At 38.3% G+C, this 27,053-nt stretch overlaps 1 protein-coding gene across 2 annotated transcripts in view; it reads left to right on the forward strand.

Annotated features, from left to right (window-relative positions):
• Window positions 1–27,053, forward strand: part of GNAL (G protein subunit alpha L) — a 194,910-nt gene that overhangs the window by 109,623 nt on the left and 58,234 nt on the right. For both annotated transcript variants that reach the window (XM_082044917.1, XM_082044918.1), the window contains exon 5: window positions 23,671–23,768. In XM_082044917.1, coding sequence (XP_081901043.1) covers window positions 23,671–23,768 — 98 coding nt within the window. The remainder of the gene's footprint in view (window positions 1–23,670; window positions 23,769–27,053) is intronic.

The raw sequence follows: 27,053 nt of genomic DNA on the forward strand, positions 1-27,053 counted from the left end.
GAGGTTATATTTTGTGGCCATTTCCATAAGAGGAAATGACCGATTCCCTATTTAAGTTGTAAAACTCCCCATTTCTACAACGACACTAATACATCAACATCACAAGAATATGTGTTCTTGAAATGACAGTTTATTTGAATTTAAAGAATTTTGAAGTTCTTAATAACTTCCTGTTTTAAATCCTTAAATGCATTTGGAGAGGAGGGGGCATGTTCTAGCAGTCCAGAAATACACAGCTAACTGTTCAGTCAGAACTACAAAATTGATAAATACAATCTCAGCGGTTATTACAAATACAGCTGCTCATTAATTTTTCAGTGTAGCAGCCTTTCATCTGGAAATGCTGACTCATTAAAACCAAAAGTTTTTAAGAATCCAAGAAAACTTGGAATAGCGTTTCCTAACAAAGCTGGCTAAATGTGTAGCCAGGGAGAGCTTCCAAGGCGGACGGTCAGAGCGCTCATCTGGGAAATTGGGATTTCTGCTCTGCCTGGTTCTCAGTCAGAGGGCAAAGCGGGATCTCTCCTTTCCAGAGGACCAGCAAGAACCACCAGCTTGCTGGATTTGCAGGAATTCTCTTTCTCTGTTTTGGGTAGGAAGTTACAGGCTTAACCCTGATGTATGTTGAAATAAAACGTAACTTTTTTTTTTTTTTTTTAAGCAGATATATCTTTTAAAACGTTTTGTGCAGGCAAAGTGAACAAACGCAGCAGTTCATGGCGTTGTGTCATTTTACTGTCCAAACAGAAAATGAACGTCTCTCTATAAGGAAAAAATCATCTGAATCCATTAAAAACAGACAGTCTCAGCTCGCTTGAGCTGATGGTGCTAAAATGCCTGTCCCCTCAGCACAAAGAGCAATAGGCAGGAAATAGCAAGGTCAGATATTATACTCTTCATCCCTTTTACTTGCTAGGAAACACTTTCACCCTCAGCTGGTTTCCTCCTGTAATCCGGGACACTGGAGCCGTCGGGTTGGCCAGGGTGGGGTCTTGGCTTCTGAGCTGCGTGGCTGGATGTTGATGTGTTGTGCTGATGTGTAATCATTGACGTGCTGCATACTTCCATATGTGATTCCATAGTCACAAGCATTGCTGTACTAAGTACCGTAACAACTTGTAAAGGGCAGGGGGAAAAAACGACTGTTCTGGACTTGGTTCTTACACAGAAGTTAGAGAATTAAAATAACAAAAGAAACATCTATGCAGTGATGTGGAATAATTATGATCTGTTTCTCAGGAACAGGATGCGAGTGTTGGATCTAGGGTATGCTAAGAGAGAACGATATGAAAAAATATTAGAGCATTCCTGTTTCTGAATCTCAAGAAAAATATAGCCCTAAGTAAAACTACTGCATAAATAAGGTCTCAAGTAAGTCTTTTATGAGAAACTGAAGTTATGTTACATGTAAAGAATAGCTTCAAAATTCTTTGACCATAGAAAATATTAATTCTTACAAATGGAATATCTCTTAGGAATTTTGTTGAAATAAATAGATTCCTAAAATGAGGATTCATGTCTTTATTTGACATTTGTCCTAACTTCTCATCAATCCTTTTGGGAAAAGCCAGAATCAAGTTATAAAAATCAACCTTCTATTTATCTCTGCAGCTTAATCATTTGCAAATTATCATTCTTCCTGATAGTGCTCATAATAATCTACTCTGTAAGCATGTGTACGTTCCACTGAATGCATTTTTCCAGTTATGTGTGTGGTTCATTTAGGATGATTAGGAATTGCAGAGATAAGTCCTGGGTTGAGTATTCTGTGAAAGTTTTACGAAACGTTTGCCTTGTCTTTGTGCAAACATATATCTAGAAATGAAGATACTGCTTATGTTCTTCTCAGGTAGCAGTGTTGCTAACTTGAGAAAAATGTGTATTTTAGCTGCCACTGATTTTTTTTTTTTATTAATTTGGTATTAAATAGTGCTAACTGCTGAATTGATAGGTCAAAAGGGGAAAAATAATTTGATAGTAAATAATTATGGAATATTTTTAATTAGTATTTTAAATGTGAAAATAAATTTTGCAGTAGAAACAAAACAGATAGTTTTGGCATTTAGGGTTAGCAACACAGACTATTGTGTAAAGTCATTCTCTGTTATTTCTGGTGTTACAAAACCAAGGATCATATTTTTTTAATTTGACTAATGATGATACAATTTGGAAAGCAAATACAAGACTATTCCAGAACCAGTGAGGGAAATCTTATGGCGACTCTTACCAGCGGTTACATGTTGCTTATCAAGTAGGATTTTTTTTTCCTTTGCAATGCGGTCTTCCCTTATTTTTTTATTTTTGAAGACATACAGCATGCATTGGTGGAGAAGCGAAGTGTTAACCATCAGCAAAAAAAATGCCTGAATCCTGATAGCCATGCCAGTGTATTGCTAGACCTCAACAAGAAATCTCTACAATATGTTGTCAGTAGATTTTTTTTTTTTTGGGGTTTTTTGCTTAATTGGAAATAAGAAAAGAAGGATTACCTTAAAGTATTTCAGTGAAACTGGAAATGACAGTAGAGAATGCCCGTTTAGTCAAAATCTAAACACATCGTAAAGCCCAATTGCGATAAAATGGAGGTACATTATAATATGTGAGCCAAGGTAAAGCTTGCTCTAGAAACGTATAGCAAAGGGAGAACAGAACACTACGGGTACCAAATGTTTGGGTTTGTTGGGTTTTTTACAGAGAGCATTGATTAAGAATCATAGGCAGAAACGCATGTAGACCTTTCAGTCCCTCTCAACTAGAGCACTTTCTTCTGCTCCTTGTCTATAGAAAAACAATGAAGACACATAACTCTCATGCTGTATCTCTAAGATCCTTTGTAATTTGAGCAGCTGTGCTAATTCTACAACAGCAACTATCTGATATCTATGAGGTCTTTTATCTTAATTACTTTGAGAGTGATGCTTAAGGTGTTGAGGCTGATTCACAGAGCAAAGATTCATTTCCATTATGCATGTTGGAAATCATGGGATGCTTAATTTTTTTCATTTTATTCTGTCTAGTTTGACTATTGCAAATTTGCTTCTTTCCTTATCAGCAAGAAAACAGAGTTGTGACATACTCTACTAGCTTAATTAGATGTTCATAAAATTGCAAAGGAAGAGGAAAACAAGTTTTCAGTGACTACATTCACTCCAGCATATTCTGAGAAGTTTTCACTTGCCCCATGCTGTGCTTTTGCTTTCTCCTTGACACTTTGCATTGTTAAAATCTGAGGATAAACCATCATAACTAAACTTGCACCTTTGTTCCCCACCCATTTAAATACATAATCAGAATATGTTATTTAAATTATTTATTCTCTGTCTGTTTGTGAAATGTACTCAAAAAGCATTGCCTTGGGCTTTGACATTGGGCTGCCATTGTCTTATAGCCATTTCAACCTATTTATAAGCCTGGTTTTATACCAGGTTTTGTTATTTGATTGTTTGTTACAGTGCTCTTTAAACCATCTGCTACAGGCTTTAAGTGAGTTGCACACACTGACATGGCTCAAGTGAAATACTTTCCATGTTAAAGCTTTTTGTTGATTGAGAGATCTTTAGAATTTCAGAAATTGAATTAAGAAAGGATTCTTGAATGCCATAAAAAGTAATTTAAAAGTGCTCTTTTATGTAATACTTTGTTGCAAAATACTGTAGAAGTCACAAGACATCATCAGTGAGGGCATTTCTATAATTGCTAGAGGGTCGGCTGTGATGGTTGTAAATTCTTATCAAGTGAATAAATTAGCTATTAAGGCTGATCTTTTTTCCTTCAAGTTTCAAAAGTTCCTCTTAAGAATGCCTAATTTCCTGTTAGGAATATATATATTTTTTTTCCTTCTCCAATGCAGATGATTTGGAAAGCTTTATTGCTCTCCAGACTCTCTCTCCCTTCTCCCTCTCCTACCAGCCGTATAGTGGAATAGATAACCAAATTAAAACCAAAAATGACAACAACAACAAAACACAAGCGAAAAAGCCCCCAAATACTATCCCTTATGTTGGAGGAAACTGCTTTTTAACAGTGCATCAAGTAAAATTGTGTTGAAAACTATGTCTTGCTTAAGAGCTATCATGTTAAGGGGAGGGAGTTCCTGACCCCAGACAACCTCTGGTGATTTTTCTACAGCTTGACTGGAAGATCAGAGTCTCTTGCTCAGGATTATACCTACATCTACCCCCAGATCCTCACTGTCACCGTGGATTGCAACCTTCCCATGCAGAGCTGCAGGACTTCTTGCCCTGAACTGCAGCACTGTGGCAGAGCCCACCTGGTTCTCCACAGCCTGTGGTAGCACCAGTGATGAGCCCACCACGGGTTTACTTGTGCTTTGCATGGAGAGCACGTTGGCCAACTCCTTGTCTCTCCCTGGTCCATCTGCCTTTGGGCATCAGACGGATCCTGTCACTATCCCTAGTCCTGAGATGAGCCTGTGGAGCCACAGCAGTTATTTAATGCTGTTATTTAATACCACAGCTATTTAATACTATGAACCTGCTTGCTAGCTGGTACAGAAAATCTGTTAAATAACTACTCATAGGTTAGACCTCATCCACATCATAGGAGGCTTAGTAATATGGGAGAAATGACCCATTTTTATGCCACCAATTTAAATCTTCAGCGCTCCTTAGTTGTGGGGCCTAGACTAAACGCATTCCTGAAGTGTTTAAAAAAAAATCCATCTCTAAAGGTGGGCGATGCTGCATTCCAGGCAATTTCTTCCCCAAAACCTGTATTGTAGCTAAAAAAACAAACACAAAACACAGAGCTGGGCAAAAAAGCAGTCATTGTAGTGAGCATGTTCCTATATCAACTTATTTCTTCTGGCAGGTTCTCTGGGCTGAAGTCAGATGCTTGTGAGGTTCCTGTTTCTCCTGGTGCTCTCCTTGCTGGTGGCTTCTCCAGAAAGGAATCTTTTCCCCACAGCACCTGCCTCATTTGCTGTTTCTCTTATGTTTTTGTCACACATGCTACCCTTTTCCTGAAGCAGCCATGGAGAAGCTTCTCTTCTCAGTTTCTACCCCTTTTGTCAGGCTGAATCCCCAGCTAAGCAATCTTCCGCTCCCTGGGATGTTTCAGTCAGAAAAACTGATTTGTCTGTTGCAGTAGCTATTTATTTTTGTCCTAGTACTCCACAGTCGAAGCATTATGATTCTCTTTCATAAGCCTGTTGCCCGTAGTTCTAGCGGTTTTGTGAATCTGTCTCAAATATATGAAGTTTAATATCAAAAAAACCTCAGAATTAGAACTTGTTTTCCCAAATCATCTCCAGAACTCATTATTGCTACATTTGAAACTTGCTTAGGTAATTGGGGTTATTGCATGGAAATTTGCAGATAAACTCACATTCACTGTGTGTTTTATATTTTTCATAATTTATATGGCTATAATTGCTTTTAAAAATGTTTGTTAGCCACCTTGGGATAACTTTAAATATTGAGACCTAGTAATTCAGTTTAAGTAAGTAACTGTGATTGTGTGATATTCTAAGGAAATTTTTCATATTTTTAAATTTAAAATTAACTTCTTTGCCTCTCAAGTATGTTGCTAATTTTTCTATTCCTTGACATGTATCTGAATCTTTTAAATGCTCTTGCATCTGCGTGAGGATCCTCTCATATTCCTCTGGAGACAATGTGGTGGGACACCATGTCAGTATGAAAGTCTCTCCGTATTGAAAAGCCAAAGCTTTTGTGGTTTAACTGGTTCATTTTTGAGTTTGGGGAGGGTTTTCATATTGGTGTTGGTTTCAGAAACATACACATTTTGCAAGCAGCGTTCAGGGGTTAGTCAGTGACCAGGGACATTGGCAGAAATATTCTCAGTTCATATCTGTACTGTTCTTCAGCTGCAAAAAATAACAATCCAGCAATACACTGAATCTACTCATGGTGAATATGCTAACAGGGACTTGTGTAATTTCTGTCCAAAAAGTTATCCAGTTGTTCAAATCACCTCCATGAACAGGTATTTCCATTGGCGTACTGTACTTTTGGCAGAATTATTTGCTTATTGCGGTCTGCTATTTATGTTAAAATACTGAAACAGATGTGGCGTTACCAAAAAAAAAAAAATCTTAACGATGGTATGGCAAATTCATAGAGTACATGGTCCAAACTGTTCAGAAACTGAAAAGTGAGATGGAACACTGGAACTGATTGCCCTGGTAGAATATTTAATAGTTTTCGGCTAACTGATTGAATAGTTAATAAAATGGATAGCAATACGCTGGTTTTCACTGCAGTGATCCTGATAACACAAAAACTGCTTTAAAAAATATAATAATAATAATAATTTAAAAAAAAAATATATATATATATAAAAACAAAAGCTTCAAAGAGAAAATTCCTGAAGATAAAAGCATGCTGTATCTGTTTCAGCAAAGAATTAAGTTATATGCTGGCAAAGATGCATTGGAACTCTATTTAATGATTGCCCTAGCTCTCTGAGTGATTTAAGCAAGATATATAATCCCAGATAAATTTAACCATCTGAAAAGTCAGTGTAATGATTTAATACAGAGTTATGACATGCTTCAGTTGCAGTTGAAGTACTTCGTGACCTGTGCATAAGAGTCATTTTGGAAGTGCACACAAGTTTTTCTTACTGTTTACACTTAGTAAAAGCTATGGAAAACACTTGTTTTCCATGGGGTATCAGTGTAAAACTTAGTAATTAAATAATTTAAATGGATTTTTTTTTTCCATAAATCCTAAGAAGTCCAAGTTGTTTCATAAAGCCAAATAGAATTAGATCAGTTGTCCCACTATTTACTGCTGTGTTTAATTTATCTCTGTTAAAGGTTTTGACTCTAAATCAAGTATAATGTAGTCTGTTCTTATGCATTGATTTGTGTTTTCCTTGGGCGGTTAGTGCCCAAACCAAGATTGGACGCCCCACGCTTGTGGTATCATCATCTCTCTCCTGGTTATAGAATCATAAAATGGTTTGTGTTGGAAGGGACCTTCCAAGGTCATCTAGTCCAACCCCCTGCCATGAGCAGGGACATCTTCAACTAGATCAGGTTGCTCAGAGCCCCGTCCAGCCTGTCCTGGAATGTCTCCAGGGATGGGGCATCTACCACCTCTCTGAGCAACCTGGGACAGTGTTTCACCACCCTCACTGTAAAAAATTTCTTCCTCATATCTGGTCTGAACTTCCTCCTTCTAATTTAAAACAGGGGTGTCAAACTCATTTTCACCAGAGGCCACATCAGCTTCATGGTTGCCTTCAAAAGGCGGAATGTAATTTAAGGACTGTGTATAAATGTAATAGTTACATTTATGTGGCCCTTGGTGGAAATGAGTTTGACAGCCCTGGTTTAAAACCATTACCCCTCGTCCTGTCACAACAGGCCCTGCTAAAATGTCTGTCCACATCTCTCTTATAGGCCCCTTTTAAGTACTGAAAGGCCACCATAAGGTCTTCCCAGAGCCTTCTCTTCTCCAGGCTGAACAGCCCCAACTCACCCAGCCTATCCTCATAGCAGAGGTATTCCAGACCTCTGTTTGTTTTTGTGGCCTCCTCTGGCCCCTCTCCAACGGGTCCATGTCTCTCCTGTACTGAGGGCTCCAGAGCTGGACACAGGACTCCAGGCAGGATCTTCCCAGAGCAGAGCAGAGGAGCAGAATCCCCTCCCTTGACCTGCTGGTCACGCTGCTTTTGATGCAGCCCAAGATACCATTGGCTTTCTGGGCTGCAAGCGCATGTTGCTGGCTCATGTCCATCCTTCATCCACTCGTACACCCAAGTCCTTCTAGGCAGGGCTGGTTCTCATGCTGTCCCCTGCTGGGCTCCCACCCTAAGGCTGAGGCAGGGGGCAAGGGTGTCTGTGCAGATCGCTGCTTCTCCTGGGGCAGTGGCCCTTGGGAACAGGGAGACGAGCATTTTCTGGGAGCTGCTCCATGTGGGCACACGCCCTATGGGTGGTCATGTGCCTCTGGGGAAAGCCAGCGGTGGCCTCTCTGTCATCCTCTGGCTTGGGCATCCTCATGGTTTGGCATGAAAGCGTGGGAGCCCTGGGTTAGACAAGAGGTGCCTTGGTTTTTTTCACAAGCCATTAGGGAAAAGTCCATGCATCCACAAATAAAGTTCATACTTTTCTTCTAAGACCGTTAAGATGCTGACACTAAATACTCTGGCTGTGGAAGAACAGATTGGATGATGATGCACAAATAGGTGTGTTAATCATACATGTGCTAATTTTAAAAATATGGGTTTTTTTCTGTTAGGTTTTTGATTAAGGTCTGAGGAATAGCAGAATAAGAAAGATGACAGAAATGTTTTCAGATTTCAACGCTTTATCTGTTTACTTAATGTTTTAACAAGAGGGCTGGAAGATGGATGTGAATACTTCTGTGTTTTATGACATGTAATCGAATGATATGGTCATAGAGCATCTGTTTTCTCTAAGGTTTGTTAGATAACCTGTAGGTTTTCTAACTTAGTTCCTGGAAATTTTGTCTTTCATTTTGCTAAGAACATTATGAGCAGATATCATTACAGTTGCTACATGGGAATAACAGTGTGATATAGCAGTAAATTACATTTGGGAGTTGCTAATGTGGCTATAAATCTGCAAGCAGAAAATTTCCAAGCCAAAGTTTGACTCTGCATTTTAGAATGTACCAGATTTATACTGCACTAAAGGAGAGTAATGTTATATATACAGAGGGATGTTTTAATTGTTCTTTAAGTTGCCATTGGAATTTCTTGATTTAAATTAATGATCAAATACATAAAGTTCAGTAGCATTTAGAAATTGGTTACTGCGGATTACGTTTACAAAGAGAAATATTTTGAGGAGTAAAATTTAACAAGGACTAATTGCATGTATAGAAACAAAAAATAAACATAAAATAAAAATTGCAAGATGTAAGGCTGATGAGGGAGCTTGCAGGATGTCACCATTTCACCAAAAAGTTTAATAACCATTTTGCTTAGTCACAGGGAAAATAATATATTAAAACGTGATACCAATCAAATTTCTTCATGGCTTGTCTCCACTTATATCTCTGAAGTTAAATTCATATATACTTGCTTGTGTATGTGTTGATGGATCAAGGTAGTATAGCTATATATTCTGACCAAAGGAGTCTTTCCACCGACATAATCATGCTTTCTTTTTGAATGAAGTGATTAAGCTATCAGAAGTTCTCTCCTATGAAATATTTGAGTTCATGCTATGTTTTTGCTCTTACACTACTGCTGTTTTGTGGGTATGACTTTCTCAAACACTAATCAAGTGTAATTATTCTGAAAACACCAAACCAAAACAAAAAAAAAACAGTTTACAGCTTGCTTTGTTTGGGGTTTTTTTAATATATAAAAACTCTGTATTGTTGCTGTTACCCAACAAAGATATCTATTTTATGCCAAAGATTGCATTTATTTAATGATATTCCATCATACTTTTGTAGTCCTTTTTATCTGTAAAAAGGATGAATTTTTTTTCTGTTGCGATTCTGTTGTCTACAGTCTTTTTAAGAACTTAATGCAATTTTCCTTTTGGAGATGTTTAGTTCTTTCAACTTGCCTGATGCCAGCTGACAGGAGCCACTTAACATTTTTGATGAGCTATTATATTAAGTCAGTTCAGTTAGCTGTCTAATCTTTGGCATCTGTTTTAGCAAGGCCATTATAATCTACACAATTGACATGTGGCAAATACAAAAATACATATTCTGGCTGCCTGTTGCTTTACTGAAACACTGAAGTGTCTCTTGAATCCTGTTAGCCAGTTTATTTCAGAAGCAGCAGATATGTTTATCTTGTTGCTTACTTCCAGAGGGAGAACTGCTTTTCGGTATTCTCTTGATAATAAGTATTTTTTAGTTTACCAGCTGTACTGTTAGAAGTATATCTAGTAATGAACCAGACAGTAATTGTGTGTTAAGGGACTGTCAGCATTGACTTCTAATTTACAAGCATATAATAAACAGATATGATCACAGGTCAATTACTGACAATGGACAACTATGTTTATTTATGCTATTTTAAGGTTTCCTTGCACACCTGCATTTTTTCTTTGTGTACTGGATTCTGTAGCTATTGTTGATCAACTAGGGCAGTGTGATTGCCCTCTTGTTTCTACTAGAAATGCAGAAATAAGGTATTGATAGGTGTCCAAAGCAGTCACCATTAACAGAAGTTTAAGACTGCTGTTGTGCTAAAATGCTGTTTTAAGAAGCCATTGTTTTCACAGAGTTTTTAATGATTGTTCAGGGGAGACCAGCAGTCTCTTCAGGCTGTATTGGGGGGGATGGTTCTGCCAACCCACTCACCACGAACGAGGCACTTGGCCAGTGTCCGTATTGAAGGTGTTGGTGTGCAGGGATCAGCAGAGTGCAAAACTGTCCTGAAAATAAGTGGCAATCACTGTCTTTCCATGAGGAGAAATTGGGGAAGAATCAGGAAGTCCCTTCAGCTTCCTTTTGGTAGCTGTATTAGCCTTGATATGGCACTAGCATTTAGGCTCCAGCCTATCCTAAAACTAAGTCAGTGCTTGAAAAGCCTTGCCCTGTCTGTGGTGCCTGAAATTGCTCATGGCTGTTGGAGTCTTTCGTGAGAATTACAGTTTATGTACTTGCATAATAAAAGCATCAGAAGGTTCACGTTAATATCAGGGTCCTATTGCACCCGATGCGTGAGCATGTGAAGGCAAAGCATCCTCTAAGCTTGCTGAGATTTGCTGCCAGTCTGCGGCCTCCATGTGCTCAGTGCAGAGCCGTTCTGGGCTGGAAACCATCCATCACTGAAGGACAGAGCGAAACACTAGGCTGCTTGGATAAACATTAAGAAACTGGAAATTGTACGAATACAATGCGTTGAAGAGCCAATTAATTAAAATACAGGGTGTTTCAAAAAGGCGGACACCATTTGAAATCACGGTGTCTTTGAAACTGGCTCCATCTTTTTGAAACACCCTGTACTTGACTGTTCTATATCAGTTTTCAAAACGGTTTGTAAAAAGGCAATTAATGTGTTAGAGAATTAAGATAAATTTTTATAATGATTTCTGAGCGACAAAAATACTAGTTTATGTAGGGGATGTGGGTGTCCCTTAGTTTTGAACAGAAAAGTCACAAAATTCTGTGATGTGTATCATTGTTCTCATCTGAAGTTCACTCTGCTCTTTAGCCACATTTTATTATAGTTTCCTTTAAAAAAACCTATGTGAAAAAATAGGACTCTAACAAAAGGATAATAGGCAAAAGGCTTTGTTATTTAGTTCCTGTTTTAAATGCAGCATACCGTTTCAAAGTGTGATGCTGTAGAAAGAAATCTTGAAAGCAAAGTTTTAAAGTGAGTTTGTTCATCTTACAGGCTCAATTTGCCGTGATCTTATCTGTACAAATAGCTTATATGTATATTTACAAATATATATATATATCAAATGATTGCTTAATTAAATTGTATTGCATTAAAAACAAAAATTGATCTATATAAAGTAGATAAGAAAGCCACAACTTGAAAACAGAAACAATTGTATATGAGGAAGGCATTTGTTTTTAATTAAATGTGTCATACACCCAGCCTGACTGATCAATGAACTGATTGGAATCTCAAGTTCTCCAAGTCAATACTTGTTGGTTGGTTGTTTGGTTTTTTTCATTGAAATGAAACAACTTTTCTTTTTTGTACTTAAAATGCATTGTTTGCTTTAAATGTAGATGTTCTCCAGATATATTGGACTATTTCATAGTGTTAAGGTTGGGACTTTCTACAACTCATAAAGAATATCTGGCAGCAGATTATTTTCTGGTTTAACTATATAAAAGGTCTATGGTGGAAATAATGAAGAAGGCTCATCAGTGGTGAAATGCACTTCAACCTGCAAATGAGAAAAAGTGTGGATGAATAAACAATGGATCAGTGTGCACACAGGGAGGAAGAGAAGGTTACGGCTGGGGTGTATTTATTTGTTTAATTACAAGTGACTACTGGTGATTTTACTACCTTCTGTTCTCAGAAGTTTATGGTTGCTTAAAAGCTGTACTGTACAACGCATCTGCTCCTAATGTCCCTCATGGCGATATTTAAAGAGTCAGGAATAGCCTGTATGCTTTTGTAGCCCAGCCGTATCTTCTCTTTCAGTCTTTCACAGGAAACAAGAGATCCCTTCAACCCAGAGAAGAAAAGGCTGAGAGGGGATCTCATTTACGCTTACAAATATCTTAAGAGTGGGTGTCAAGAGGATAGGACCAAAGTCTTTTCAGTGGTGCCCAACTACAGGATGAGAAGCAGCAAGCACAGCCTGAAACCTGGGAGGTTCCACGTAAACACGAGGAGAAACTTTGAGGGTGCCAGAGCACTGGAACAGGCTGCCCAGAGAGGTCATGGAGTCTCCTTCTCTGGAGACATTCAAGACCCACCTGGACACATTCCTGTGCGATCTGCTCTGGGTGAACCTGCTTTAGCGGGTTGGTTGGACTAGATGATCTCCAGAGGTCCCTTCCAACCCCAAACTTTTTGTGATTCGGTGGAAAAAAAAAAAAAAAAAAGTTTGTGGAATGGAGCTTCCCTAGAAACTGAGAGTGATTGCTGCTGGAAGAAGTTATTTCTCTGTTTCATTTTAGAGTCAATTGTTCAGGTTTTATAACAGACGGCAACAAAAGTCCTTGTCTGAATTGTCTTCACATAAATTCAAGGCCTTGCTCACAATTTATGTGTATCTATCTAAGGTTTTCTCCCCAGATCAAATTGAATTAGGTTAGTTCACATTTTTCTTCTGCCAGGTATAACATCCAGTAGCCCATTTTTGCTCATGTATGTGGTAGCAGTCGTCTTGCATGGAGGTTGCTGATAGCCCTGACAGGCTCTATGGCACAAGTAACATCTGAAGGAGGTGCAGAGAAGCTTCTTGAGGCCTTGTATGATGGTTTTGTCTCAATTGCAGCAGGTTGGGGCAGATCCTGTTTCAAAGACTTAAAATTCACTAGTTCTATATTTTACTTCAGTAGATGATACTAGTTGGTGGCAGTTTGATTTTAATTAATCCGAAGAAATGCATTTCCTACAATTTCTGACACAAGCGTGAACAATTTCTTTCTGTTTAAGGAGCTCTGGCAATATTTGCCTTTTAAACTGAGGGAATTATCTGTTTTTATAGTTTCACTCAATTCCATTATTTTATCTCTTGTCCATGCTTCAACATCATGTATTGAGATTCATTAAGTTATTTGGCAGTCACAGGACACTAATCATCTGTTTACAATATTGATCAGCGGCTTTCATGTTAGATTACATTTGAAGTGAGCAATAATCCTGCAGCGAATAGTAAATGAAAGACTGGGAAGAAAGGCAAGAAGCTAGCTTAGGCTCTATAAAGTATTTTTTGAGGTACCCTGGAAACGTCTGCATCTCAGTAAGCTGGGCCACTTTAACAACTTCCAGCTCTGAAATGCCAACAAATTTCCCATCCACAAGTGTCATTGTCTCTATTCACCTATATACATCGAGATTTGTATTCCTACAGATACGTATTTCTTTTCGATTCTAGGCAGTTTCTGAGTTGCAAGAATTTTTATGGGCTACTAAAAAGTCCTTCATTTCTGATGCCTCAGCAATTTCATTTGTTACTGAATACACATTCTTGCTGTATTATACATACTAGGATGTTATTATCTCAGTTCTTCAAAGTGACATACTTTGCAGAATGGAAATTAAGAACTAAGCACTAGGAATAAAAATATTTTCTGCAGTTGGTAGCTAGATTTAATCTGAATTAATCTGAAAAGTTTGATTTGTGGGGATCATTAGAACTAGATTCATAGGGGCTGGCACTGTGAGAATGAAAATTATTTAAAATGTGGCCAAGATTTACTTAAAAGTCTGTGTTACTTTTCAGAACTTTACTAAGACACCTTAGTCTTACTGAATAATAAGATACAGTAGTTCTGCATCTATAAAAGTTATGAGCACATGCCTTCAAACGATGGGGTTCCTTTGAAATATATTACATTCAGATAGTCAAAATTCCTAGTTTCTGCAGTTGTATCCACAGTCTTTTTCCAGAATAGCTCTTCAAGGCAACAGCTGTCAGAAAAGACAAAAATTTTTTCCTTTAGTATCCTTATTCATGTACTTACATCTACATTTGTGGTTGTTAATTTACAAATATTCGTTTGCTGAAATTCAATTTACTTTAGTCACAGAGAAAAACTTGTATTTCCTTTTCCTACTGTTTTAAATATTTCAGAATGAATGAGTTCCTGTCTTGAAGCTAGTCTGTCTTTTGCGTGTGGATGAGGACAGGAGAAAGTGACAAAGAGGACAGATAAAGTTGAAGAATTTAGATAAAACTTGTGCAGAGGAGTAGGAGGCTAAAGAGATCTGGCAGCAGCAGGCTGACTCTTCCTTTGCTTTTGGATTTAATTGCGAGAGTTGCTTAAGTTGTGGATTCTGCCTGTTAGTCACATGGTGTTGCCAGCATTTATTTCCGAATCAAATCTATAAAAGGAAATGAGAGTTCTTGGTCCTTGCAAACCACTTGTCTGCTAGGAAATCACTTACAAATAATGAAGTGCATACTAGACCATGAAATAGTTCCTTGATGTATGACCTTCAAAACTGGTTTAAGGAAAACAGTCGAAGCTGTGAGCAGTAGAAACTTCTCAAACTGGAAGAATTATAAGCTGCAGGCTTGTGTTTTTTCAGCTCGCTCGGTGGTTGTCTTCGCTATAGAACTGTATTTACAGAAGCAGCAGGGCTTCCTTATGGGCAGGGACAGGAGAAGCTGCCTGGGGAGCCAGGAGAGCCTCAGCCCTCAGCTTTGTACCCCACCATTCCGACTTCATTGGGGTTATCCCCACCATCCAAGTTATGAAAACTGAGGTAGGCTTGTAAGAAGGGCTGAGAGCACCCCAGGAGTAACTTGCATAGCGGTGAGGTTCTTATCGTTGAAAGGTGACAAAGTGCACATGTAGCTTTATATCTTCAAAACAGCAGGCAGGAATTAACTACGTGGTTTTCACCGCTCAATGAAATAACAATCCACCAGAGGATCCCAATTTTTTCTATAGATTTGTGCCCAAGTGCGTTGTGGCATGGAAAAGACAACTGCCTTACTGTACAGCTAATAAATGTGATCAGATACAATACTACTCAAGATTTAAAACCGTAGGGGCATGTTGCAGCATGTAAGTTGCTATTATTGGCTTGTGTTAAAAAAAAATCTTTATCATCTTTCCTTCTGTGAAGTGTGTGGAGTTTACCATTATATAATATATGTCTTATAGCAGTACTTCTCGCTTCCATGACAGTCCCTTCATTGGGGATTGCAGAGTGATTTGTCCATACTCACCAACTGTGTAACACATCTGTAAGTACATTGTGGTTTTGTGGGTTTTTTTTTTTAATGAAGAGCTTTCTGTGCACTCAGGGAGAGGTTCTAACATTGACAAAAACAAAATACCTTGGAGGAGAAGAATGTGTGTGAGCTTTGCATCCTGGGCACAACACGGGTTTTGGGCACTAAGTAATTTGCTTAAATTATTTCTCCTGCTTCCCTTACTAGAGAGCTTGATGGCTCCCTCTAAATAGCAGGCAGGTAGCAGCATTCAGGAATTTATGATGGCAGACTGAAAGTTGAAATACACAATTAAAATGGGAACTAGAAGATTGAATCAGAGCTTTTTGTTTTAAGTGTGATAAAAACTTCATTGTTTAGCTCAGAAAAAAAAAAGCCAACACTATTTAATAAGTAGTGAAGAAAAAACGTGGAATTGCTCTTTGACATATAATGCATTTTTGTCTTCAAAGGCTATCTTATCTGCAGTGCTGGCCCCAAAGTACTGCAAAAACACAAAATCATGGATATTTTGGCTTTGCTAGTATGATCCAAAGAACTTTCAGACTTCTGTGTTTGACACATGTGAGTTTGAAAAATATATTAATATGTTTCTCAAACCTTGTAGATGGGTTCTGTGGTCTACAATAGTGAACTTGTTGATTTCTGTAAGATAAAATGGCAGATGGAACGTGTTTCTAGCAAGCAGAAATAGAACTGCCGAGGCATTCAGGCTGATACCTTAACTGTACACACTTCTTGGAAATGTAGTGTAGAGTAAGAGCTTAAAAGTCAAGTCACAAAAATAGTTGAAGAAAGGGACATAGAATGTACTGTGCTGGTTGCATTCCTGGTTTTTGAACATTGTCAACGAGCTCCACAGCTTGTACACTTTGTCTAGATGCAGTGGCATGTGGTAGCTATATGAAAATGCTGCTTTTATACCTTTATAAATGCTGTCTGTTTCCCCAGCCTCTTTCCTTACATTTCCAAGTTGGATAAGATTCTCCTAGGAGTTAATAAACTAATTTTGTTTTCTAGGAACACAAGATGCAACAAGACCGGTGTGTTCTGTGAAGGTGGTATTTACCATCCTCCCATGTTTGGTTCTAATGAATTGAGGTTGTGCTTAGTGCAAACCGATCGTGCTTCAGGGCTGTTGCTTCCAGCCTAAAAAAGGCAAAACAAGTCAAATGAACAGGGAGAGGAGGTAGATCTGGATGTATTATTCTCTAACTCTCTTTGATAGATCCACAGTTAGGTTTTGGGGGAGGGTTAGAGGCCAAACTGCTGCTTTGCCTATCAGAATGAGTCACTAACTAGCAAAGTAATTGCGTTGATTATTGCACACCCACAAATTACAACAAGAATACCTTGTAGGGGGTGGAGATTCTACTTTTCCTAAAGGTTTCTACATAATTAATCTCCTGTAAGTGCTGGTGTTTTAGGAACATCTGAACCCTACTGTTAAGCATGGTCTTTGCTCACACGTGGTTTCAGTGTTTCCCCTACCCTTGCTTGGGTGCTAATGAAGGTTTTGACACCAGTGCCGTTGGAAAAATTCAAGTCATGTATTCTGCTTTTGTTTTTAAATTGTAACTCTATTTGCTTGTCTTTGTTGTGGGCATTAGGAGTTTGAGCAGCTGCATTTTGTATACCTACAGCAAAACAGCTCCCTTGTTAGGCAGAGCATTTCATAAAGGATTAAGAAGAGGAGCTGGCTGAGCCACAGGGGACACTTTTGTCTCATAAACAAGAGTCTGATTATCAAGAGACTACCTGTTTGTGGAAGAGGTAACTGAGCAGGCTTCCTTCTCTCTTAGCTGTCTTACCTGGTACTTTACTGTATAATTTCTGCATTAAGTCCATTAAAAACTTCTATTCCTACATCTTACAGTTGCACTCAGTAGATGTTTGGGAGGCAAGAGTAATTTTAATAGAAGATGAGTTGCTGCACTTGACACAAGCAAACCAGTAATAATTTGAGGCACTGGGGCACATTGTTGCTCATTCTCCATTCTGGGCTTCTTGTAACATCAGTTTATAACCATCTCAGTTAAACACTGAGTTAAGATTCAAGTTTAAGTCAGAATCTTAAAATTAAGATGCTCTATGCAACGCCTCTATATACAAGATTATTTAAATAGTTTTTTAGATTTTTCTTTTTTTTCTGTAAGGCCCTGAGTCTTGAATTCCAGAGAAACGCCCAGGCAATGAAAGAGAAATACTATACAAAAAATAGCAATAAAAGGCTGCCTACTTGATTTGTTGCATAGCATAGAAGTACCTTTTTTTTATTCTCATAATTCACCTTGAAGCTCCAGGTATTATTCCCTCAAGTTTATTCACTCAGCAGGTTTGCATTATCACTTTTATTGTACGTTATTTGTAGTATTCTTAAAAAGAAGGTTAATTATTCTTTGCTACATATGAAGAAATCTTAGCTGTTGAATTATATTGAACTGCCATTGGTTCTTTGATCAATTTTGTAGCTATCTAGTGATTACATTGATCAGCATGTGTGTTTAGAAACGTAGAGGTTTTCTCTGTTGTTTTTTGGGGTTTTTTTTCCCCTTCATTCTTAACAGTTAAGTTGTAGAGAAAGTTCAATTTCAAGCAAAATCCAGTCACAACTGCAATGTTGGGAAAGTTTTACTCAGATTCCAAATACACAGGCCTTCAATTAACAGGAAAATTAATATCAAGAAAAAAACAGAACCTAATGGATCTAAGAATGGAACTCTTAAATTTAAATTGCTCAAATCTGAATCTGAGTATCTGGGAATCTGAGTTTGCAGTGAGTAGAGGAAGAGGGCTTCCTCGGAGCTCTTGGGAAGCGGAGAAAGTGCTATGCTGGAGTCCTGGTCATCTCTCCCAAGCCATGCTGCTGCCCGTCTTCCCCTGTAACACACAGCGTAGCATCCCACTGCTCACTGCTGCTGCGTTCAGAGGCTTTGGCTGCAAGCTCATGGATCCAGTTCCGTTTTGAGCTCAGATGTGGTATGCAGAAAAGGATGCTTAAAAGGATGTTGTTTGGATTGCGGAGTCAAGCACATCACGTTTAGAAAACCCTGAAAGTAGTTTGCTTATGCAGCCTTAATTTGCCTCCGCCGGGTGTCATCCTTATGGTATTACAGTATTATCCATCAGCTGTCATTCTTTTATTTCACAACACTTTAATTTCACCGTGGGAGACTGGGAATGCCTGTACACTCTCTGCCCTGGGGGGAAGTATGAGTGGGGTACACCCTGCTCGGTAGGGGGACACCTGTCTCCCTTCCTGTATATATTCTGTGGATCATCTTGCACTGCAGTCATCACTTAAAGTCTGGGAGGTGTTTTAAATGAATTGCACTATTTACTTTTTGTTTGGTTAAAGTATGGGAGAGAAGAAGTAGTAACTGAAATTCAGAATAGAATTGACGACTTCGTTTCACACTCACGGTGGCAGAGCTATGAAAATGTGTAACATTTGCCACTTTAAATGCTTGTCAGGCTAATCAGACAGGTTTAATCTGTGATTTAGGTGAGAAATTGGGCCTGATTTTCAGGAGGAGAGGAGCATGAATTTTGGCTTGAGGGAGATCGATCTTATTTCACATTGATCTAAGCAGCTGTTTTCAGGTTTACGATACATTAACAGAATAAATATGTGGAACAGAAAATGTAGTGGAGCCTTCCACATCCCAGTTTCTGGGAGTCTCAAAGGTGACATCAGGATAGCTATTAAATGTATGCTCCATCTGGAAGCAAGACAGAAAGGAATCTTAATAGAATAAAAATTGTGTTCCTGACCTAACATGAACTTTTGTGGTTTGTAAAGCAACTGGAGGAAAAGTTCTGTTTCCAAAATACATAAAGATTTGTTCGTGAAGATATGTCATTGTTTAATCGTCACTAATATTTATTCCAAATTTAGGCAGCTGAAAAGTGAAACAAGTCCATTTTTTAGCTACTTGGAAATTTTTTATAGGAGTTATAAGGGGGAGGAGGTTTCTAAGGTAACCTTCCAATAAATACATTTATTTCCAAAATAAGTAAAATTAAATTTCAAGAACATGCTGTAACTTATGGTAGGACAAAGTTGAAAAACAGTGTTTTGAGACTTAGCTGTAGTGTGTCTGCATCTGTTATCTGTATTTGTTTCTGGGAATGTTTTGTATAGAAATATATTCCCTCCTTTTTTTTTTTCCAACCTAAAAATGTTACCTTGAAATAGGTGGGTAAAAATATTTCTACAAGACCTTTTTCAAAACGTAATAAAAATATAGTACTGTTAACATCAGTGATAACAGCTCAGGATGTTTCTACAGTTATGTACATCTTAACTGATTTTATTTGGACAAAAAAAAAGAAATCATAACTAGTTTATGTCATGCCATGATTTTAAGATGTGTCAATGCTGTAGCATAAATACATATATATATATATATATACACATATACATAAAGCATAAATATATATAGCAAAAATTATCTGCTATTGAAAAGGAAGCTCAGGGATGCAGGGCTGAGTTTTTTATATTGTCTCAGGAAGAGTGGAAGATTTTTGGATAATTTTGTATTAGTAAATATTTGAGATGTTGTGTGTCACAACTTCATTTTGATCACATCAAAACTTTGGTATTGTACAGTCTAATCATCACTATAAATTCTTAGGTAACTGGTGTAGATTAATGTGTGTAAAGTAAAAAGTACCTGTAATTCACGAGGCATATAATTCATGAGACCTGAGGCATCATCATGTACTTCTCTAATGCTCTAATTAAAATACTACATCAGAAATATTTGAGTGGTTTTATATGTGTATTAATAGGTGCAAAGATTTGTATACCTCAGTCTCTAAGGAAGAGTTTGGATGAAACAGCTCTGTTTTGTTTGATTTTCATAAACATGTCACGATGAAGGTGTTTTTCTGCTTTCAGGCATAGTACATTACTCCTGGTTCTCTTCAGTATACTAAATATTTTTAGTAGATTTCATTGACTTTGATCGATAGCGGTCAGCTGCATGTGCTTGCAAAACAGGTGCATCAGATGGCCCCAGTGATTTTCATGGCCTTGTTTTCTTCTGACCCAGTTGAGGTTTCTTAAAAGACCTGACTCGAGACTTTTAAGAACTTCTGAACAGAAGAAAATCTTAGTTTGGCCATCTCAAAACGTAAGCTGCTAAGGTCACAACTTACTCTTAAAACCATTTTTGCGTTGTATTGACCTAAGGTAATGTGTTGTATGCAGTTCCCTGCCCCTCAGAAGCATGAACTGAAAAGTTTTAGCCCATCTTCTTCTGTCAGTTGGAGGAAATCTGAACTCTCCATCCTTTGAATGACCCTGCAATGGGCATTGCCAAATGTCGCTACTGCCCCAAGGATGCTGCAGCCCCAAGAGCAGGTGCTGCAGGTTGGGTTTAGCCCAAAGCCAGCACCTTCGTTAGCTCCCCAGCACCTGCGTGCCAACGAAGTGGTCATGGTTGGAGGGAGAGGTGATGGGCACTAAGGGCCTACAGGAATGAGTCTTGGGGACTGGGGAACAGTTGCTGGAAAGCTGGTCAGGCCTAGGGATTTGCAAAGGCTGGTGTGGTGACTGGATATTGTCCTGTGATGGGGAGTAGGTTTGGATCCAGACGTGTTTGGCACATGTAAGCAGGATCTTCCTGTGTGCTTGACTGTGTGCAATGGGAGCCTCCAGCAGCTGAAGAGAAAAAAAATATTGAAGAACTTAGAGCAGATGATAAAAGGGTTAAAAACAAGTGTGAAAAGTCGGATCATGGTACTCAGTGTCTTGAAATGAAGGAGGATTTTTCTGGAAGGCTTTAGTCACCTGGGAAAGAAGGATCGGGTAGCTGTGTGGGAGGCAATTTGCAGGCAAGTGTACTCCTCTGCAGTAGATCGGTACATTTTAATGAGGTAAGTATATTTGCTCCATTTTATAGGATTTGCTTTGGACTAGAAGTCTGGAAGTAATTTTAAATAGACTGCTTTGAGATAATTTAATGGTCAGGTAAAAATATTTGAAGCATATAACATGGAAACCGTGTGTTTACAACGTATTTGTAGGGTCTCAGAAGTTGAGCTTAAAAGATTGCCTCTTTTCTAGAAGGGTTTTTTAAGAGTAAATAAAGCTCATACAGAGGATGTAAAAGCAGAAGTGAAGTTAGAAACTGCTGCAGCTATGCTTTTTTTTTTTTTTTTTTTTACTTATTTATTTGCATCTGCCACCATCTCTCAGTCCATCCCACCTTGCAGGAAAGGAAGCTTTCATTCTGTCATCTTCTTCCTCTTCCCATCCCCTTCCCATAGGCTGTGTGGGGCTGAATGGGGCTCATTTTTAGATACAGGTTCTCCTCAGAAATGGCCTTCCAGGCAGGTGGCATGCATTCAGCTGATGCCCTAAATATCAATAATCGAGCATAAACCTCAAGTTTGTGGAATGTTCTGTGTTTTCTGATATTTATCATTTTGACTTTTCCAATTGCTTCTTTTTCTTGTAGTCGTGCTCTCTGTTATGTGTGTCCGCTTTCTCCTTCTACTTATTTAGTTTGATATCTTGCCCTTTCTTGAGCTTGTTTTTGCTTTCCTTCTGCTGTAGGAACAGAGAGTTTTTAATAGCCATAGTGTAACTTCAAAAGGTGGATCTGCAGTGTTTTAAACAATCATTACATAAGTCGTTAAAATAACAAAGACAAAATAAATACATCCTCAGGATGGTGAAGAAGTACGTTCCAAGGGCAGTATAAGCATCTGCCAATCTCTAACCGCTTCCTCTCTTCTTCCAAGACTTTCTGTGAAGGTTTTTCATGCCTAACATCTGCTTTTCTCTGAAGTTTCGAAAACTTCTTAAAGAATGGGGTTTTTCTCCGTCTTTACATTGTGCACAATATAGTTGAAAGGAAAAAAAAAAACAACCACCACATTTCTGGGGTTATTCAGGACTTCCGTTGCCATATTCAAAGCTTAACTAAATAATTTTCAGTACTAGTTTATTCTGATAATCTCGTCTTGTGTTTTGCCTCTCCCCTAAAACATCACCAGGAGGTCAGAAGCAGTTGCTGAGGAGCAGAGTGTCACCTTCTGTGGCACCTCACAGGGTGACGTGCAAGGCTGGGGAACCCATCCAGGGTAAAAGTGAACTCGCTGTGCTGCCAAGATCTCTGACTACCAACTTTGTCTTTTGAGGGGAGTTTTTATTTCTGAAGAGGTGTGTGATGGGGCTGGCAAACAACTGAGAAAGTTTCAGAATTCAGATGTTTACACAACATTTTGACAGTGTTATGAAGTGAATAGTGGTGTTACAGCCAATTTACACGGAGCCAAATTGAACTGTGGAAAAGCCATTTGTTAGGTTTCACAAGTTTATGACTGACCAAAGGACTCTTGATGATTTAGCAGCCATGTTGAGGTGTTAGAGAGATTACAACTCGTGTGTTTAAGTTGATATACTGCTTCAACAGTTTGGTTTGAGGGAGGAAAGACTCAGTCATATAACGAAGGAAATATTTATTTGTCTAACCATTCTTTGTTTGATTTTAGAAAGCTTTAGCTGGAAAAACTCAGTTACAGTTTGACTTGCCAATAATGATATACCATAAAATGGACTCCCAGCTTGAAAACAAACTGGGGCCTGTGGAGCTCCAGAGCAGCAGCTGGAGGAGCCGGCAGGCAGGGTCGGGCCTACTGCCCTGCGTGTGTGCCTTCTATACAACAGAGCTATGGCTTTGCCGTCACCAACTCAGCTTTGATTCCTCTTTCAAATCATTCTGAAATAAGCTTGCGGACAGATATTTCTGGATGGGGATGCTTGGGATAGCAGGTTGGAAAGGCACGTTGTGCCAGGCAGCTGTGTGGAGGAAGCGGTGTTGAACAAAAGCTCTCAAAGTCTTGCAACCAAATTATTGTGTTGCATGAGAAAATACTGAGCAGCAGAAAGCTGTGTTTTTCAGGAAAAATTACACAATCTTTTTAAAGTTACAGACTGTTGTTTTGTTTTTTTTTTTTCTGGGAAACTAATGTTTATAATCTGAGCAGCTTTTTGAATCATTTTTATTCTTTTGCCATGACAGAAGCATAAATTCAGTTAAAAATTAAGTTTGTGTGCTTCTAAGTAACATTCATACCTACCTTAAATTTTATATATGGACTGGTATGTATATTGAAGATAGTCTACATTACGTGTTATGTACTAGAAAGTGTCAGCACCCTTATGTTCAGTATATTTTACTGCAGTTTTGCTAATAAATGTTTTTTGCTTTTCTTCTTTAAAGGTGTAATCTATCATCCTGCAAAAGCATAAAGCGTGAAAGTTGGAGGGAGAGAGCAACGCATATAGATTAGGGATTGAAAAGATTGGGAAATGTTCTCTTATTTATTGCATTTTCAATTTTCAGGAATTCTTTGAACATGCAAAAAAGCTCTGGGATGATGAAGGTGTAAAGGCGTGCTTTGAGAGGTCGAACGAATATCAACTGATTGACTGTGCGCAGTAGTAAGTATTTATTTTTCTGCAATTAATAGCCAAGAATGCAATCACTTCTGACAAGTTAGAAAATATAGTTTTATTAGCAAGATCTGAGAGTTTCAGTGATTAACATTTTCATTTGCTGTAGAGCCCTGGCATGTATAGCAGAAGTAATTTATGGTTTTATCATAGTTTACCATTAGCATACAACTAAATATTTAACAGCTAATAAAGATGAGTATGAAAAGACATATTTAATATTTTTAGTATCTTTATTCCTTTTGAAATAAATTTACATAACATGATTTCAGTTTAAACTATTACATCTTTAAAAATGTATAGCCAATCTAAGAAAAACGCTTTGTTTTAAATTCTGGGACTTGATGCTGAAATTGCTCTGCATTTTCACATTCCATTAAAGCTTCTGAGATTTTTACCTAACCAGATGCGTACCTGCATTACCAATATATTTTCGGATAAGGGGGAAATGATAAGCAGTATTGACTTAAAGATAGTAGTACATTTGGTGTTCTCTCCTTCGTATACATCAAGTGAAAAGGTATATGTGTGTTGTATCACAGTCATAATCATCAAACGGGTTCATCTGCTGCGAAATGTTCTGAAAAGAGATGTGTAGTAGATTGCGAAGATGCAAACCATAAATACATAGTACATTGATGCAAACAGATTAATCAGGAAATAGTCCATTAACATGCCAGCACTACAAACTCAGCTATCCTCAGTAATAACCCAGCTCTGAATTAGACTTTGACCAAAAATACACAGTTTGTGTGAGCTGCTGTTGCGAAAATGTGTGCTCTTACGGTTGCTATGTCATTTAGGGTTTTCAGAGAGCATACTCCAGCATGTTATGATTTGTCTAACTGGCAGTGTGGTCAGGAACAATGCCACAAGTCTGTTGTAGCCCGAGTGTTTTGTTTCTGTGTCCTCTCTGCTCTCGGTGCTGAGGCTGAAGCAGAGGAATCGGGCCGTGTCGCTAAAGGACTTGTCGCGCTTCTGCCGCAATGGGGAATTTTGGTCCTGTGGATCATAGTTACTTTTCCTTCTTTCCACACTGTTTTTGGGAAAGAGGAGGATCCAGCAATGATTCATCAGCACATGGAAGTGAGGGAAAATTACATATGTATGGGAAGGGACTTATTTGGCCTCAGTTGAGTGAATTTACCATAACTTGGGCATTTGCTCACAGTCCAGAGTGGCTAGAAATGTTTCATTTCAGTGGTTGTACACAAAAAACTAGAAGATTGTCCTAAATCGTGGTCAGTGGGTTTCCCCTCTGCCCTCACCCTCCACTGCTGCCATGCTATGCTGGCTAAAAAATCCAGACAGACTGTTTGTCTTATCTACTAATACATTCAAAGAAGACATCAGACCAATAAAATAGAATAATGATAGGTATTTAAAATAAATGAATTCCAAACTTACTTTACTGATCAGTAGAGGTTGATGTGTCTCGCAGTCCTGCTTTGGAAAACAGTGTTAAAAGGACCGGGCAAAAAAAAGAAGACATTGAATTATATTAATAGTATTTATGGCACTGTGCTTTCTCTTGGAAAAATGATGCCTATCTGCAGGCTTTGAAAAGAAGAATGTTAAGTGTTGTATTAATGTACAAAACCAAAACACAAATGGGGAAAAAAAATGGATCTAGAATGAAGTCCCCTGCCCTGAAACATAAAACTAAATCCTACTAACTTCTTTCCTAAAAGTTTAAAGGAAGATTATTGGGGTTTTTTTCTATGTATCCTCCCTCCATATCTTCTAACTGGCTTGCTTTATTCTGAGATTATTTATTATAGTAGTAAATATGGTGCTTGCATAATTCTTCACCTTCAAGACACTTTATGAAATAGTATTTGATACTTAAATACCCCTTGAGTCTATTTATTCCTTCCATTTCATGATCTACCTGAGAATGTAACAGCTAAGTGACTTGGCCATGTTTACAGGCCTTGAGTGTTAGAGCAGAGACTTGAAACTTTGGAACAGCCGTGTCACTGATCTGTTCCAACAGCCTTTTTCTCACAAGCATTCATTATTTGAAATGGTGAAGTGTAACCTTAACAGAAAGAAGACACTGAAAATACACCCATCTCTTACCTGCCCCTCCATCATTTCTTGAAGATTGAAGTGCTACCAATAGAGCCAATGAAAAGATTTAAAAGTTGCTGTGTCTTTGCCTGTGTGCATTTTTATATTGCACAACAACAGTAATGGCTTTATGCAGAACATTTCTGTGCTGGCATTGGATGGACCTTATTTGGAGTGGCGGGGTTGTGTCTGTCTTGTAGCTGATGGAGCACGTGAGACAAAGTTAGAAATACAATTGTGATACAAGCATACGTGTTCTTATGTGCACTAAGAAACCCCTGACTGTGAAGGCTGCTGTCTTTCTGGCTCAGCAGGAGCGGGTGACGTTTCTCTCAGAACCTGTCCAGGGTCAACTTTAATAGGTGAAAAAGGGGAAGGGGTGTAATGCTGGTACGCAGGCTTACTGTGGGGTTTTGGAACATCTGCAGTGCTTTCTTTACATTGGCTCTGGGAGAAAACATCCCATGCCATCAGATAAATCCTGATCTTTTACTTTATAGTGAAGGAAGAATATTATCAGTAGGTCACCAGTAATTTCTCTGCTTTTAAAAAAAAATTTAAAAAACCTCAAAACCTAAAAAATCCCAACATGTGTTAAAAATATCGTTGGACTACAAGTTGGGCAGCTGACTTAAAATACTGAAAAGCATGGTTAGCAGATTATAAAGTCAGCTGCCCAACTTGCTGACTGTTAAGAGAGTTACAAATACAGTGGAATAGTTTAATTTGGCGGCATTACAGAGCTTCTGTATTTTTAAAACTTAACCTAATTTTCATTATTACTGTGGGAGACGTATTTGGCTGGAAATAGAGGTAGTAGAAAGACACAAAGGCAAATGTTTTATTAACATTAGGCCTGAAAGTTGCTTTTCCTTGATCTTTAATGCCCTTTTAAATTACCAGGGTACTGTTCCTTCATGGAAATGAGGATGAGGGCCTGCTTGTCAGACCTTTTCAATGTTCTTACATGACTCTCCAAGTATCCGCATTTTTTCTAAGTGTCATGTTGGTACATGATGTGATATTTGTAACAAATATGAATCTGTGACCAAGACAGAGGTCAGACCTTGTGGTCTGACAGTGTTAAATGGATCGTAAGCCAAGACCTGAATTGTTCTTTATCACTAACTACAAAGATATTTATGCAACTCTGGGAGGAGGGGGGAAGTATTGTGTGACCATCAATCATATTTTTTCCTT

The sequence above is a fragment of the Streptopelia decaocto genome, assembly GCF_964273445.1.
Source record: "Streptopelia decaocto genome assembly, chromosome: 2".
NCBI lineage: Eukaryota > Metazoa > Chordata > Aves > Columbiformes > Columbidae > Streptopelia > Streptopelia decaocto.